The sequence below is a fragment of the Lipotes vexillifer genome, unplaced genomic scaffold, assembly GCF_000442215.2.
Source record: "Lipotes vexillifer unplaced genomic scaffold, Lipotes_vexillifer_v1.1 scaffold382, whole genome shotgun sequence".
Lineage (NCBI taxonomy): Eukaryota > Metazoa > Chordata > Mammalia > Artiodactyla > Lipotidae > Lipotes > Lipotes vexillifer.
In genome coordinates this window covers 7,892,840-7,908,209 of record NW_006780611.1, presented here as the reverse complement: position 1 = coordinate 7,908,209, position 15,370 = coordinate 7,892,840, and the positions used below count along the sequence as shown (strand labels likewise).

Sequence of the window (15,370 nt, the reverse complement as noted above, 5' to 3'; positions counted from 1 at the left end):
GGAGCACAGGCTCCGGACGCGCAGGCTCAGCGGCCATGGCTCACGGGCCCAGCCGCTCCGCGGCATGTGGAATCTTCCCGGCCCGGGGCACGAACCCGTGTCCCCTGCATCGGCAGGTGGACTGTCAACCACTGCACCACCAGGGAAGCCCAGGCTTGGGCATTTTTAAACGCTCCTCAAGTGACTCTGATGTGATATCAGGGATGAAACATTGATCTAGTTCAGTCTCTTTATAGATGAGAAAAAAATAGGCCCACGGAAATTAAATGATATGGGTACATTTTTTCTTCTCATTTTCCTCTTTGCAAACTTTCCAACACTCACCTGTTTCTCCAGTCATCCTCATGGATTTTCCTTAGCCCCACCATTGACACATGTAGCCAAGGGGTGCTAAGGAGCTTCAGGTGTACACACCCAAACCTTCTATTCCAGTTCTGTCTGCCTTAGGGGGCCTGGGACTCGCCTGATTAATGCAGTGCCCCAGGTTTTGAAGGGCCCGTCATTTTGTTTGATTTGGAGTGACGATCAAGGGAGTCATGTGCTAAGTTCTCTTCCCAGCTGTCTGTGAGATGTGTGGTATCGTGGGTACGAGGGAAGCCTTCTTCTCCAAGACCAAGAGATTCTGCAGTGTCTCCTGTTCTAGGAGCTACTCCTCCAACTCCAAGAAAGCCAGTATCTTGGCTAGATTACAGGTGAGAGGCCATCACTTGGAAGACCCTTCCTGGGGCCGTGGGCGCTGAGACAGGAACAATCAGCAGACTGGCCTTGTGTTTTCACAGCACCGGTTCTCAAACTTGACTGCACGTTGGGGTCACCTGCAAACCTTAAAAAATATTGATGCTTGGGTCTCACTCTCAAAGATTCTGATTTAATTGGGGCTGAGTGTAGCCTGGACACAGGGCCTTTAACGAGCCCCCCAGGTGATTGTCCTGTGAAGCGTGATGTTTATTGCGGGTCGCAGTGCCAGCTCTTCTGCTTAGTGCCTCATACACTCTATCTCACTTTGTGAGATAGTTACTATTATTTCCCTCATTTTGCAGATTTTAGTCAAGGCATAGAAAAGTCCTTCTCAGTGAGCTAATAATGGTATTGTTTATAACTATAGTTTGGAGATACTTGCTATGGGCTTGGCACTCAGTCCAACCAGTGATCCCTAAAAAATGAATTTTTAAAGATTCCGATTTTAAGGGTTCAAAAATTTTTACTAACTTACTTAGAGGTACACAAATAAAATTGAAGAGCCAGGGTTTGGACCCAGGTCTCTGGAATTTAAACCCAAATTAAAAAAAAAATTTTGGCCACGCCTCACAGCTTGCAAGATCTCAGTTCCCCAACCAGAGATTGAACCAGTGAAAGCGCCAAATCCTAACCACTAGACTGCCAGGGAACTCCCTCAATCCACATTTCTATTTCACTGATCTCTTTAATAAATTCTCTGGGCCTTTCTGATCAGTACTTAAGTTACAAATTACAGACCAGACCAGTGGCCTTTCACTTTGGGGGAGGATGCCTTTGAGCACCCGATAAGCTATGGACTCTCTCTAGAACATTCATGTATGTTCTAGAGCGAGTCCATGGTTCAGTTCACGAGCCCTTTGAAGCCCATTCTCTGCCATAAATTTGTAGGAGCACCAAAGGAAGGAGATGGCTGAGAGTTGACGACACCAAGAAGAGGTTCCTGGCAGAGGCGGGGCTTAAAAGATAGTAAATGTGCCCCTCCCTGTGTGTGGCTCTGCCAATCCCCACCCCCCCTCCAGTTGAACAATAGCTAAGTGTGGGCAACCCCCATCCTTGCAACTCCCCTCTGAGCTAAGCATTATCATTGTTATCATCTTGATTTACAAATGAAGAAACTGAAGTCCCAAAGAGGTTAACTGCACTGACGCCTGATTTAAACCTGTCCAAATCCAGATCCTTGTTCTTAGCCTTTAGGCTACACACTCTCTCCTCCCTCCAGGGAAAACCACCTACCAAGAAGGCCAAAGTCCTACACAAAGCTGCCTGGTCTGCCAAAATTGGAGCCTTCCTCCATTCCCAAGGGACAGGACAACTCGCAGATGGGACACCAACAGGGCAGGACGGTAAGACTGCAGGGACCGGTGCTCAGGAAGCAGGTTGGGTGCAGTGCCAGGACTGGGGTGGCCTCCCAAGGAGCGAGGATTGGAAAAGGTGGCCAGCTGGAAAGTGCCGGCCCAGGCTTGCTTTGGATTGTATCTTCCTCACCTGGTAATTGTGAAATTACCCAGAAGATCCCTCAATCACTCTTAAATTGCCAAGACCCCTACTCTTGATAATTTAAAAGCCGAGGATTAGCTTCTTTTGTTTTGCATTGCCTTTAGCTCTCTGGCTTCTGTTTCCCTGGGGTAGTGGAGACCCAGATCTTGTTTGAAGAAGGGTGATGGGATAAGGGAGGAACCTTTCTCTCTTTCTGAGCTCATGTAGTTATTTCTGAGCAAATGTAGGCATGAAGCGACTGCGCTAGATGGTCTGAGTTTCTGACCGATATTGAGCCCCCAGGCTCAAGGGTTGGAGGGGCCTAGGTGTGTGCACCTCCCACCCATTTAGATTGGCTGTGGCCAATGAGAGGTTGGGGGCGGTCTGAGGAATTTAAGCCCAAGGGTCTTTGAATTTCCGTCTTTCTCTGGGGAAGGAAGACCAGACATATTTCCCTCTGAGTGTTTCCTCTACTCCTGAGAGTCTGGCAGCCTTTGGATAAGGCCCTCCGCCGTCCTGATGGCCGCTGCTGGGGCAGGTATGGGGTGAGGAAGGGACCTGCTGCCCCTGCCCCTCCGGCCTGGGGTCCTGGAATGGCTGCTGCCGGAGCTCCCAGCTTCGACCCTTTAACCCTCTCCATCTTTGCCCCCGCAGCGCTGGTCTTGGGTTTTGACTGGGGGAAGTTCCTGAAGGATCACAGTTACAAGGCTGCTCCTGTCAGCTGCTTTAAACACGTGAGTGCCCTGGGGATGAGGGGGGGGGAGGGCAGGGGTCCTGAGTGCTGCCACCATCTCACCCACCTGCCTCACAGCGTCGGCACCGGGAGAGAACAGGGTGAGGTCTGGGTGCTCGAAGCCCAGCTTTGCCGCTCCCTCCAGCTTGCCTTTCTGTCCACTTTTTCAGAAAGTCCTCCCACAGACCCTCAATGAGAGCTTCTAGCCCCTCTGAGGTTCCCCACTTCGCTCATTTACATAATGGCACTTTGTGCTTTGATATCCAAAAGCAAACTTTGAGAATCTCTTTCTCCTTTTCCCCCATTTTTAGTGCTTTCCCGTTGAAAGCTTGGTGCTGTGAACTGCCCTGGGCCCCTTGGTTCCCGGGAGGCCAATGTGGATGCCTCCTGGAGCCCCTTCTGAAGGCTCCCCGACTCCCTGTCACTGAGAAACAGCAAAGGCCGAGACCTGGAGGGCTGGGCTTGGAGCCGAAGAACTTAGCAGGCAGGCCTGAGCGGTGGTCTCCTGCAGGCGCAGAGAGAAACCGAGGGAGCTCTCTTGTCTTTCAAGCCAATTTCCTAAACCCGGGAAATCCAGGAGGAGACCTCTTTAAACCCACTTCCTAGCCTCTAATTTCTGAGCTGCTACTGAACTCTGGGGAGGGTGCTGATCAGGAAAAGGTTGGCACTCGATGCAGCTTAACTCCTCCTCTCCTGTCTGGTTGCTAGTGAAGGTGCACGTCTTTCCCAGTGGGGGGAGCTCTTTGCTTCCTGAATTCCCTAGCAGTTCAGGCATTTCATTGCGGGGAGTTGCATCATACTTGCACTAATATATCTGCCTCGATATGCTCTGTAAAAAGCCCACCTGAATGTGCCTGAGCAGTGTAACTGTTTCTGGGTTCTGTGATGAACCCAGTCCCTCCGGCCAGGGAGATGGAATGGGATACACTGATTGACTGAAACCAGGGCTGAGAAGGAAAAAAGGAGAATCTCCCCAAAGGAGAACCAAAGTGCCACCGGCAGCAAAGTAAGGATTAGATACTGGGGAGGCAGCCCCAAGCAGTCCAGTGCTGTCGGGGGCATGTTAACAGGAGGAGGAGAGATGGAGAAAGGACGTGCCAGAGCGGTGGGTGGGCAGCCGGCTGTGAGAGCCAGCCTGGCGACAGCTGCGAGACCAGGGGTCGTGGTCCTAACGGCCCAGGTGGAGTGACGACTGAAAGAGGTGCTATTTGTGCCGAGAATGGCGCCTGGCATGTGCTGAGGGTGAGAAACTGCTAGGCGTCGTGACTGTCACGCAGGCTGGCACAGCCATGGTGTGCCCGCGAGGATAGCAGCCAGGAGCGGCCGTGGAGAGCTTAGAACCCAGGACCATCTGACTCTGGGTTTCTGCCCAGCCCCACCACCACGTCTTGCCCGTCTCTTCATCCCTGGTCCCCGGCCTGGCCTTCCACACACAAAGAGTGAGGGGCAACGCTGAGGGGCGAAGGAGGAAGGACGCAGACTCTCGCAAGGCCCCTCAGCCAGCTGCTCTCCTCTGCCAGCCCAGGTGGCTCACTGTCCCCCTTACAGGTCCCACTCTATGACCAGTGGGAGGATGTGATGAAGGGGATGAAGGTGGAGGTGCTCAACAGCGATGCTGTGCTCCCCAGCCGTGTGTACTGGATCGCCTCGGTCATCCAGGCGGCAGGTGGGTGTTCCTCCGGCCGAGGCAGGGTCTGGCTGCGCAGTGACATCTCCAGATGGACGGGCAGTGGTGGAGCAGAAATAAGCTTCATAAAGCAAACACAAAAACCCGCCTGCTGGAGTTTCTGCCTCCCTTCTTGCTGTTCTTTTATCTTGCCTACCTTAGAGGGGACCACAGAGCTTGGCGAGTTTGGAAACTCCCACCTTTTAAGTTCATTCCGGGGTTGATCAGGCTATAGAAAATTATTCTCCCTACTGTGCTGTACTGCTTTCCGAGTACGTGGAATGGGTTTGTTTTTACTCTGGCTGTTGTGGAAGGAGTTCTTGAAATAGGCAGCACAAGTCCTGTTCAGGCTGGAGAAGAGCGAAGGCCTAAGAGCACACCGCTCCCTCCTCCTCCTCAGGGTACCGGGTGCTGCTCCGCTATGAAGGCTTTGAAAATGACGCCAGCCATGACTTCTGGTGCAACCTGGGGACTGTGGATGTCCACCCCATCGGCTGGTGTGCCATCAACAGCAAGATCCTGGTGCCCCCGCGGAGTGAGTTGATGAGAACGTTCCCTGTCCTGGTTCCTACGGGGCCCTTGGGAGCAGGTAGAACAGAACAGGGCCCACCTGCCTCCTTGCTTCCTGTCCTGCCTTGTCCCAGAGGCCCCGTGGCAGGTCCAAGTTGGGGGAGTCCGGTTTTATAAGATGGTGATTGCTGGCCTGAAAAGGCAGAAGTAAGTTATTTAGGCCCCTCTGCTGCTCTCTGGGGCAGCTTTGGTGCCCCATCAGTGGGAGTGTTGTCAGTCTGTACTCAGGGTCCTGCTCTGTCTCTGCAGCCATCCATGCCAAGTTCACTGATTGGAAGGGCTACCTCATGAAACGGTTGGTGGGCTCCAGGACGCTTCCCGTGGATTTCCATATCAAGGTCTGGCAGTGAGCCCTGTGGGTCTCCTAACTGATCTCCTTCCTGCCCCTATCCCGTTTGATCTGTCCTTTGTGCTATTCACTGGAGTATTTTTTCTAAGACTCCGTTGCTTAGCAATCTTAGCGGCTCCAGATTTCCTAAGGATGGATGGTGGGTGTCATCTGCCTTCCCAGCCTCCTCCCTGCTCAGACGCATCGACCATGTTGCTTTGTCTGCCATTTCTTCTTCTAGATCCTTACCTTTGCTCATAGCATTTTCAGGAGAGTTCATTCAATCGATTTTATTAAGTACTTGTTGTATGTAAGGCACTGGAAATATGAAGAATGTGGACCCTGCCATCTGGGACTGTCCAGTCTGGCAGAGGAGACGAAGTCACACCCATGAAAAATTATAAAATAGCCTTGATTTTGTACCAGAGATGTGCCTCAAAGTCATCTGTGTGGCATTTCATTTTAATTTTTGAAAATTATTTAGTTCTTTAACATAAAAAATCATACACATGGTAAAAATTCAAAGGGATCACAAGGATATGCAGTGAAGACTTAGTCTCTTCCCCCTTTGTGTGCCAGGCCTGCTGTTGTGCGGCTCACTCACATAGGTGCCTGGGCCACATCTAGGGTCTCTGGGGCCCCTGACCCGGATGCCCACACATGTTGTTCTCATGTTGCTTGGGTAAGCATCACAGCAGCGAGCCAAGGGGATGCAGGGCAGGTACCACCGTGACATGTGGTTGAACTGGTCTTGTGGCCTCAGGACGAGCAGGTATTGAGGGAGGCTTTGTGGAGAAGATGGCATTTGAATTCTACCTTGATGGGTAGGATGTGGGCAGGCATGGAAGCCAGCGGTGGAAAGTCAGATGGGGGGGTAGTTGGGGCCATCTCACCCAAGGCCCCGGATGCCTGGTGAGAACATTGGCGCTGTGGGCCTTAGCTGGTCTTCAATGAGTAATGGTTCCAAGCACCTCAAAAACAGTTTTTCCCTTATTTGAACATACTGGGTAGTGCTCATTTGCTATTCATCTCTCTATATTTTGTTAATTATCATAGTCTTTTCCACAAAACTGCAAGCTTTTTCTCCTATATTTCCCATAGTACCTTGCACAGTGGACAGGGTTGGTGACTGAAGATGAGCTGGCCCTAGTGTTAGGATAAGGCAAGTGGCTGTGTGCAGGCCACCAGGAGTGTCAAGGTGGCCTCATCTCTGCTTAAATTAAAAAGAGCTTGGTTCTGGGTGGCAGAGCAGGGCTCTTCGTGAACAGTCAGCAAGCACACACTAGCTGTCACGTGCCCAGTCCCTGCAGGGCACGCGTACAAAAGCAGCTGCCTCTGAAGATTGCGGGGTGGAGAGGATAGGAGGGGTGGGTCTGTGGAGGGAGCTCAAATCCAAATCCCATCCCTATGTGGTAATCCAGTCCCGCAATATGGTAAGTGCTTCAATATGGTAAGTGCTTTGTAAATGTTTCAACTGAATGCCCATCAGCCAAGGTCAGAGGTGTGTGTGTGTGTGTGTATGTGTGTGTTGAGAAAAACCATCAACTGAACACTGTCTCCGTGCCTAGTTCTGTGCTTGGAGCTGAGAATGTACAATAGAAATGACTCAAACCTAGCTTCTGCCTTTACAGACCTTGAGTTCCAGTGTGACCTTAAACAAATGAGGGCAATAAAGCATTGTCGGGTCGTGGGCTGCACCAGTGGGCACAGAGGAAAGGAGCTTGTCAGGAAAGGCCAGCGGCGGGGAGGCGGCCCAGAGGGACCCCAGCCCAGTTGTCACCCTGTGTCTTTCCCTCTGCTAAATGGGCCTGGTATATTCCAGCCCTTGAGCTGCGGGTGAAAGATCTGTCCTGGTGGCTGCTTTGTGACCCTTGAGCCGCTCCCCCTCCTGGTGGGATTTGGAATAGCACTGCTCAGCCCCCGTCACGTGGAGACTGGGATGCTTCTTGAGCCCGCAGTGCCCTGGTACTGGAAAAGCCCTACAGAGCTTTCGTAACCATCCTCTACCCCCCGGCAGGACAGCACCAAAGTCACAGCAAAGAATCTCCCGTCTCCTCACCTAGGCCCTGCCACCAGGGCTCTAGAGCAGCTTGTGGACATCTTGGTCACTGTCCTTTGCTGCGTCAGAGGGGCAGGCATTACTACTGAGGTGCTATGAGAGCCGTTCAGAGCTGCAGCCCAGAGGGGCTGGAGCTGAAATTAGATGTATCGAGGCAAGGGGCACTCAGTTCCTTAAACGCGAGGCTTGTGTGTGCCGTCAGTGGGGGGCAGAAGGTAGAGGGGAGTGGGGCACCCGTGTGACCAGAGTGCAGGTCCCTGAAAGAGCACAGAGCTGGACACCAGAGCCAGATCTGCGGCCCAGCTCTGCCACTAACGAGCCCATGTGACTCTGGGTAAGTCACGTGACCTCTCTGGGGCCCCTGTTTCCTTAGTCTGAAAAGCGATCTGTAATACCCATCATAATGACTTACTGGCATTTTGGTGCACATGTAAAAATCATATCATCAAGTATCATCCTAGGGACTTGGGAGCCAGGGTTGCACCTGGCGGGACAGGAGGGCTCATCTACCTGCTTCCTGACGCAGTGTGTGCGGTGCTTCCACTCCACCTTCCCCATCCTCTGGTTACTCTTAAGGGACAGAACAGGAAGGTGGGTGGGAGGGTCCACATGACCCCAGCAGGCCTGTTCTCTGATGTCATTGCAGATGGTGGAGAGCATGAAGTACCCCTTTCGGCAGGGCATGCGGCTGGAGGTGGTGGACAAGTCCCAGGTGTCACGGACCCGCATGGCTGTGGTGGACACGGTAATCGGGGGTCGCCTACGGCTTCTCTACGAGGATGGCGACAGCGATGATGACTTCTGGTGCCACATGTGGAGCCCCCTGATCCACCCAGTGGGTTGGTCAAGGCGTGTCGGCCATGGCATCAAGCTGTCAGGTTAGCAGAAGTCCCTGGCCAGCGAGGGCACATCTCTAAACCCCACAATCATGCTGCACGGTAGAGGCGATCATCTATACCCTGCGGATGGCAGGACTTGACCAAGTATCCCGAGAGGTTGAGTGCCTTGACCGAGGATACTCAGGTTGAAGTGTTAAAAACTGGTTTGAAACCAGAGGCTACAGGCCACGTCCTTTCCATGTGAATGAATAATTCCTACAGAGAGCTTCTGGTCTGGGGGGGCACATTTCTGGGGGAGGTGTGGAGATGGCCCTGTTAGCAGCTTTACCTTCCTTTTCTCCCTTCCTCCCTCTGCCATTTCCCTAAAAGAGAGGCGCAGCGACATGGCCCACCATCCCACTTTCCGGAAGATCTACTGTGATGCTGTTCCTTATCTGTTCAAGAAGGTGAGGCACAGCCCTTGGGCACTGTCCCCTTGGCCACAGGTCCACTCCAGGCCTGCAGACCCCAGCTCTTCCCTGGGATGTCCCTTTCCCTCCCCACTTCCTTCCCAGGCCAATGGCAGGTGAGGCCTGCTTTCCCACCTTCCCCTGGGCCAGCCCAGAGATTCCCCAAGTACCCCATTCCTTTAAGGTTCGAGCTGTCTACACAGAAGGTGGTTGGTTTGAGGAGGGGATGAAACTGGAAGCCATTGACCCCCTGAATCTGGGCAACATCTGCGTGGCAACCATCTGCAAGGTGAGCTTGGGGGAGCCTCCAGTATGGCTTTCTGCGGGCATGGAGGTGGCAGAGCTTCCCAGTTCTGGCTGCTCCTGGGCTACCTGCTTTCGTGTCAGGGTCAGAGGTGCGTTGGACAGGTGCTTACTGAACATCTGGCCTGAGCCTGTCCTGGGTCAGGTGTAGGCCTCCCTGCTGCCACATGCCATCTCCTTTGAGTGCTGATCTAGCCAAGCAATAGCCGGGCTGACTTCACTGCAAACCTCTGTTATTGCAGCAGCCTGAAGAGCCAACAGCCACCCTGCGGCCCTCCAGGGGCTTATGCTGATTTATCCATCCAGCAGATCTCCAGGCTGGGCCCATGTGTTCACTGAGAACACACTGACAAGAAGACAGATGCAGTTCCTGCTGGCACAGCATTTGCTATCTAGTGAGGAGGCTAAATGATCTCACGAGTGTGGGTTACACCAGTGCTGAGTGCTCTGAAGCAGCTCGGGGAAGGCTGAGAACCAGCTCTGGTTGGATCCATCCACCTTGCATCCCCATCGTATCACCTCACCCTGGGATGGGGGTGCAGTTCAGGATACCATGTTCTGTCTGCCCTCCTCCTCTCCACATGCTAGGTCCTCCTGGATGGCTACCTGATGATCTGTGTGGACGGGGGGCCCTCCACAGATGGCTCAGACTGGTTCTGTTACCATGCCTCTTCCCACGCCATCTTCCCAGCCACCTTCTGCCAGAAGAATGACATTGAGCTCACACCCCCAAAAGGCAAGATGAGCCTTACAGTTGGGAGGAGTAGGGTGTGGCCACTGGCCCCAATTCCTGGCCAAGCCAGACCCCTGGAGTTTGAAGTCTGTGAGTGGATTGGAGAGGTGACAGAGCTACCCAGGGTCACCACTAACCCTTACTCTGGGCTGGCTCAGCCCCATGGCTGGTATGTGGCTTGGTGAGCAGAGCTCCCACTTGTCCCTTTGGTCAGTGAACAACTTGTGCAACAGGACCATGGTCCTAGAGCAGGTACCAGCCTGGGGAGGAGGGAAGAAGGCTGCTGGGGAGACTCCGGGGGGGTCCTGACCGAGCTGTAGGTGCCCCTTTGGCGCTGGGATACCTTCCGGGACTCCCTCCCGCTTCCCTTCCCCCCTCCTCACCTACACTTTCCACTCCTGCAGGGTATGAGGCTCACACTTTCAGCTGGGAGACCTACTTGGAGAAGACCAAGGCGAAAGCAGCTCCATCAAGACTCTTCAACACGGTGAGGAGACCAATCCTGCCCACTGCCAGCGGTGGCAATTCCAACCCCTTCCCTTTTCTTGAGTCTTTGCTACTAAGGTCCACCACTTCAGGGGAGAAGTCCCAAACTCTGACATGGGCATTGTGCTGAACAGTTCAGCTGGTCCCTTTCCCAAAAGGGCCAGTGCCTGGGAACAAATTGCAGTGGGATCACTGGTCAGAGGAACCTCCCCCCGCAGGCATGCTCAGCCCTGCTCCCTCCCCCAGGTCTGCCCCGCTGGGGCAGGGCCCTGGCTGGCTTGGTCATTGCCTTTGTTCCCCCTCCCAGGACTGCCCCAACCATGGTTTCAAGGTGGGCATGAAGCTGGAGGCTGTGGACCTCATGGAGCCCCGGCTCATCTGTGTGGCCACTGTGAAGCGGGTGGTGCACCGTCTCCTCAGCATCCACTTTGATGGCTGGGACAGCGAGTATGACCAGTGGGTAGACTGTGAGTCCCCGGACATCTACCCCGTCGGCTGGTGTGAGCTCACCGGCTACCAGCTCCAGCCTCCCGTGGCCACAGGTCTGGCTCTCGCAGCCCTAAGGGGTTCTTGACTTTCCTCCTCTTCTTCCTGCCAACCACGCCCCCACCCCATGCCCACCTCGTTCTTTGGCATGAGATCGAGAATCTCCTGGACCACTTCTAAGAAGAGAGTGGCCCTTGTCTCCCTCCCTCTCCTGACTTCTCTGTCTCCCTCTCCCTCTGGCCTGCACAGCTCCTTCCTTGACCTTGCCCACTCTGTCATATGCTCGTGCCCTTGTGCACCCAGGTAAACTCCCTAGGTCCCTCCGAGAGCCGTGGTGATGAGGGTGGGAAGAAGGGACAGCTGTTGTCCAGTCCCTCTCTGCAGCCCCCTCCCCGTTCTCATTGCCCAGCTCTGGCTTTCCTTCTGGGGGCGTCCCCTGTGTCAGGGAGGCCGGTGAGGGGCGGACGGGCATCTTGGGGTGTGCCTACAGCCTGTGTCCTCTCAGAACTCTCTCCTCACCTCTTCTCCATACTTTCAACAACAGAGCCCACCACGCCTCTGAAAGCCAAAGAGGCCACAAAGAAGAAAAAGAAACAGTTTGGGAAGAAAAGTAAGTGATGCTCTAAAGCTACCTGGGATCAGCTGAGCCTGTGTCCCTGGGAGCGGAGGTGGGGTGTCGCCACATAAGTCGCGCTCTTCATGGTCCCGCCCTCTCCTTCACCCCTTGCCCCACGGGCCCAGCCATCAATCACCCTGTGTCTTCAGGGACCCAGAGCGTAAGTCTTCCATCTCTGGCAATGGTCAGGATACCGAGGAAAAGAGACAAGGAAGGGACTGTTTGGGGTGGAGGGAGGCCACGTGTAGAGGCCATGCTTGAAAGTAAAAGGTACGAAAGAAAACGGGTGGAAGCCGCTCCCTGAGGCTGTCGTTTTTCCCTCATGACCCCCAGGGAGTGGGAGGAAGGGCGGCCACTGATCTTGGGGACCTCTCCACACACAGGCCCGTTCTCAGCAGGCCCCAAGCTGAGCTGCAGGCCAGTGCGGTGAGGTGGGCTTCCTGACATGGTATCATGCAGAGGAGAGGATGTCCTGAAGGGAACAGAGAGGAAACAGTGTGGTCCCGAGGCAGGATTAAGATGCTGTGAGGGTGTGGAGGCGACCAAGCGGCAGGACCCTGTGCCGTTCAAAGTGTAGGGCTGGGAATCACACTTCAGACATGAAAGCGAGGATCCGAAAAGGGAAGCTTAACAACCATGGCGGCGAGTGGGGGGAGGTGGGTGTCAGTCCCTTGCTGGAGGCAGCCTCTGAACTGCAGGCTCACAGCCCTGGGGGCTGAGGTCAGAGTTGGGGCCTCTGTCCTCCCAAACTGGCACTTTCCCCTCTGCTGTGCTGCCTGACCACTGGGCAAGACCCAGCCTTCGTGCGGCACGTGGATGCATCCCTATCCCGGATTTAATTCTGTGTTTATTCAAAGGAAAAAGAATACCACCAACCAAGACCCGGCCCCTCAGACAGGGGTCCAAGAAGCCCCTGCTGGAGGACGACCTGCAGGCGGCAGAGAAGATCTCGTCGGAGCCCGTTCCTGATGAGAGTAAGAGCCTCCCACGCGGGGTCGAGGTTGGGGGCGGCTCTGGTGCTTAGAGGCCGACCCCCTCCTTCCCCACCTGGGCACAGAAGAGTAGAGTCAAGTTTGAAGGGAAGTTTCTGGGCACCAAGCAACCCTTCTCAGACCACTGGGCCTGGAGGGCTTCCCAGACACCCACCCCCAGCTCTGAATGGAGCCGAGCGTCTCACATGGCCCTCTCCACCTCCGGCCCCAGCTCATGGGTTTGGCAGGGTGGGCACCCTGCCTGGCTGGGGTGATGGGACCCTAGGCCTTCTGTGCTGCCTGCCCCCACAGAGGGGGAAGGGGCTCCCCTTGCCATGTCCTGAGGGCCTGTCCGTAGGAAACCTGATTTCTTCCCCAGATCCCGAGGCCGCGCCCTTCCCAGAGTTACAGGCACACTCTCTTCTCCCTGCTCCCCACCTCTCTTCCTCCTCAGTCATTACCGTGCGTGTAAAGGAAGAGCATCTCGACGTGACCACGCCTGACAAGGCCCCGAGTCCAGAGCTGCCCGTTCCCATCGAGAACATCAAACAGGAGACAGACGACTGAGACTTCCTCGCTGCCTGCCCAGCCGCCCAGCTGGCAGCCAGCCCAGGGTGCCTCGACTGCCACCACCCCTCCACCCCACTTTCCTCTGGAGACTGAGCCTTTCCGCGTGAATGCTGCCCGGTGCTGTGGGCGCTGGGCAGCGAACGAACACCCAGGGTCTCTCGGACCCGCCCTGTCGCCTCTGCCCCCTCCCGGGCAAGGCCGGCGTGACTAGGGCTGCTGAGACCCACATACTCGCCTGTGAGCAAGCAGCTCCCTCTCCAGCTGGAGTTCCCGAAGCTCTTCCTTACCAGCCTCCATCCACACCCACCGTGTCCCTCAACTGCCAGGGGTGAGGGGCAGCACACTGGAGGACAAGTTGGTTGGTGGGGGGGTGAGCTCAGCGCACCTGTGTGTGTGTGTGTGTGTGTGTACGAGCACACACATCCCCTGAGAGGGAGGCTGCCACCAGCATTGAACTTAACCCGCTCTGGAGCCCAGGGGGGCTAGGACTTGTCCTTTTCATTCTCCTGTTAACCACGGACGGGTCTGGCCCTGCCAGAAAGTCACAGGGCCGCAACAGAGTCGGGTGGTCAGCCCTGCTGGCTGAGGTGGCCCTGGAGGAGCTCCTGGAGGAAGGGACACACTTCCTGGCTCGTTTTCCTCACTGTTCGTGTCCTTAACTCTGTGACATGTTTTGAATCCCCTTCTCTCTAAAGTACCTTCTAGAAGTTCATCTAGCATCTGCCCAAATTTCAGCTGCTTTTTTTCCCCAGTTAGTCTCCTTTGAAACTGTCTCCTCTCTCTGATCCATCCTCTCTTCAAGAGACCCTCTTCCTGGAACCTAAGGTGATGGCAGGTGCTGTCCTCAGCCCTTTTCTTTCCTTTTACATGTTAGGGTACTGACGGCACGGCAGGGTGGGTCCCTGTGTCACACCTTTAAGGGCTGCAGCTGTGCCGGGCGGGTATCTGGCTCCCTGGACTGTCAGGTGCTTGCCAGATGGGGTGCTGACCGTGGATGTGCTCAGGACCCAGCTGTTGGGTGTCATCCCAGAAATGGGGTGACCAGCCCAAAGGGAGCTGATTTCCTGTCAGTTCAAAGAGAACTGGATCCTTTCTCCTTTTCTAAAGACCCTCTGCAGGTCCACATGGTATAGAAACCAGGCCCAGAAAGCACCCTCTTGCAGCCTGAGTTCCCCAAAACATGACTAGGTGTGTGTGGAACACAGTGACGACCAAGGACGGGGCAGGTCCCAGGACAGAGGGGCCATGCCTGACTGCACCCCCATCTCACACACACCAGACTTGAGTGGTGACGGGTCAGTCAGTGGCATCAGCTCCCAGGGGAGGAAGGTGGCACTTCAGCTCTGCCTTTGTTGAGGGTAAACTGCTCAGCTGAGAATAATTCATCATCCCCGATGCGCTTGCTGTTAATGCATCCAGTTCTGACTGAAGAGCTTCTAGGAAAACAGTACTTGTATGGCATTTCGGCCTTCGGTTGCTTCTTCCTGAATGGAGAAGTGAAGTCTACAGGTGCCGTGAGCACAACAGGCAGAGCTGGAGGGCAAGATTAGCTGCCGTTGCGGCCCTGGACTGGCCTCCCATACTTAACTTGCATGAGACAATTGAATCCCTTTCTTGCTGGAGTCCAATTTGTCAGCGTTCTGGTCTTAGAGCAAGAGTGCGTTCTGATATGCCACCTGACGGTGTCAGTTATGAAAATTGGGTGAGTTCACACATGAAGAGCGCAGAACACAAGTGTCATCTGTCATCTCCGGAGCTCCCCGTCTCCATAGCAACAACATGCTATATTCTTATTTATGTTTCAGCCATTCCCCTCCCAAAACCACAGGTTCCAGAAAGCCCAAGTATGTGACAAAGTGTACATAACATGTTGCTGGGAACTAGAGGTTAATTTGTCACAGATGGAAGTGTTGACCTCTGGGACATAATAGCTCAAGGCACAGAATGAACCTTGTTCCTCAGTTGCCCTTGGATGGAACTAGGTCTCGAAGTCTCACAGCAGCGGGGCCACCTGATGGCTGGGGAATATCCTAAAGAACAGAACCACTTTCACTCCCTGCTCCCACTGCTTGACAGCCTGCAGCAGCTCCCTGGTGCAGATTAGGCCACGTGCAAACACCGGAGGAAGCCCCCTGCACCTTACTTTACTATCACCCCATCTGGACCCTCGGCTCTGCTTGAGGGACGGGAAGCAAGGGAACTACCATTTGTGATAGCCTCATACGCCAGGCACTAGTTTACAGGCGTTCACACAGCTTGCTTCCTTCACAGTATAATCCTGGGAGAACACGCTGAATTCATTTTAAGCATAAGGGAAAGTGGACTCGTTAAAGTTCAGTACCTTGGT

At 54.5% G+C, this 15,370-nt stretch overlaps 2 protein-coding genes across 2 annotated transcripts in view; one reads left to right on the top strand and one right to left on the bottom strand.

Annotated features, from left to right (window-relative positions):
- Positions 1 to 13,116, top strand: part of L3MBTL2 (L3MBTL histone methyl-lysine binding protein 2) — a 16,855-nt gene extending 3,739 nt beyond the window's left edge. The window contains exons 3-17 of the mRNA XM_007453978.1: positions 559 to 692; positions 1,958 to 2,081; positions 2,869 to 2,948; positions 4,496 to 4,613; positions 5,014 to 5,148; positions 5,433 to 5,521; positions 8,217 to 8,448; positions 8,779 to 8,855; positions 9,043 to 9,147; positions 9,750 to 9,897; positions 10,299 to 10,381; positions 10,688 to 10,922; positions 11,411 to 11,476; positions 12,340 to 12,456; positions 12,908 to 13,116. Coding sequence (XP_007454040.1) covers positions 559 to 692; positions 1,958 to 2,081; positions 2,869 to 2,948; positions 4,496 to 4,613; positions 5,014 to 5,148; positions 5,433 to 5,521; positions 8,217 to 8,448; positions 8,779 to 8,855; positions 9,043 to 9,147; positions 9,750 to 9,897; positions 10,299 to 10,381; positions 10,688 to 10,922; positions 11,411 to 11,476; positions 12,340 to 12,456; positions 12,908 to 13,020 — 1,856 coding nt within the window. The 3' untranslated portion in view covers positions 13,021 to 13,116. The remainder of the gene's footprint in view (positions 1 to 558; positions 693 to 1,957; positions 2,082 to 2,868; positions 2,949 to 4,495; positions 4,614 to 5,013; positions 5,149 to 5,432; positions 5,522 to 8,216; positions 8,449 to 8,778; positions 8,856 to 9,042; positions 9,148 to 9,749; positions 9,898 to 10,298; positions 10,382 to 10,687; positions 10,923 to 11,410; positions 11,477 to 12,339; positions 12,457 to 12,907) is intronic.
- Positions 13,117 to 15,016: 1,900 nt separating this feature from the next.
- CHADL (chondroadherin like) overlaps positions 15,017 to 15,370 on the bottom strand; it is a 7,624-nt gene continuing 7,270 nt past the window's right edge. The window contains exon 6 of the mRNA XM_007454100.1: positions 15,017 to 15,113. Coding sequence (XP_007454162.1) covers positions 15,017 to 15,113 — 97 coding nt within the window. The remainder of the gene's footprint in view (positions 15,114 to 15,370) is intronic.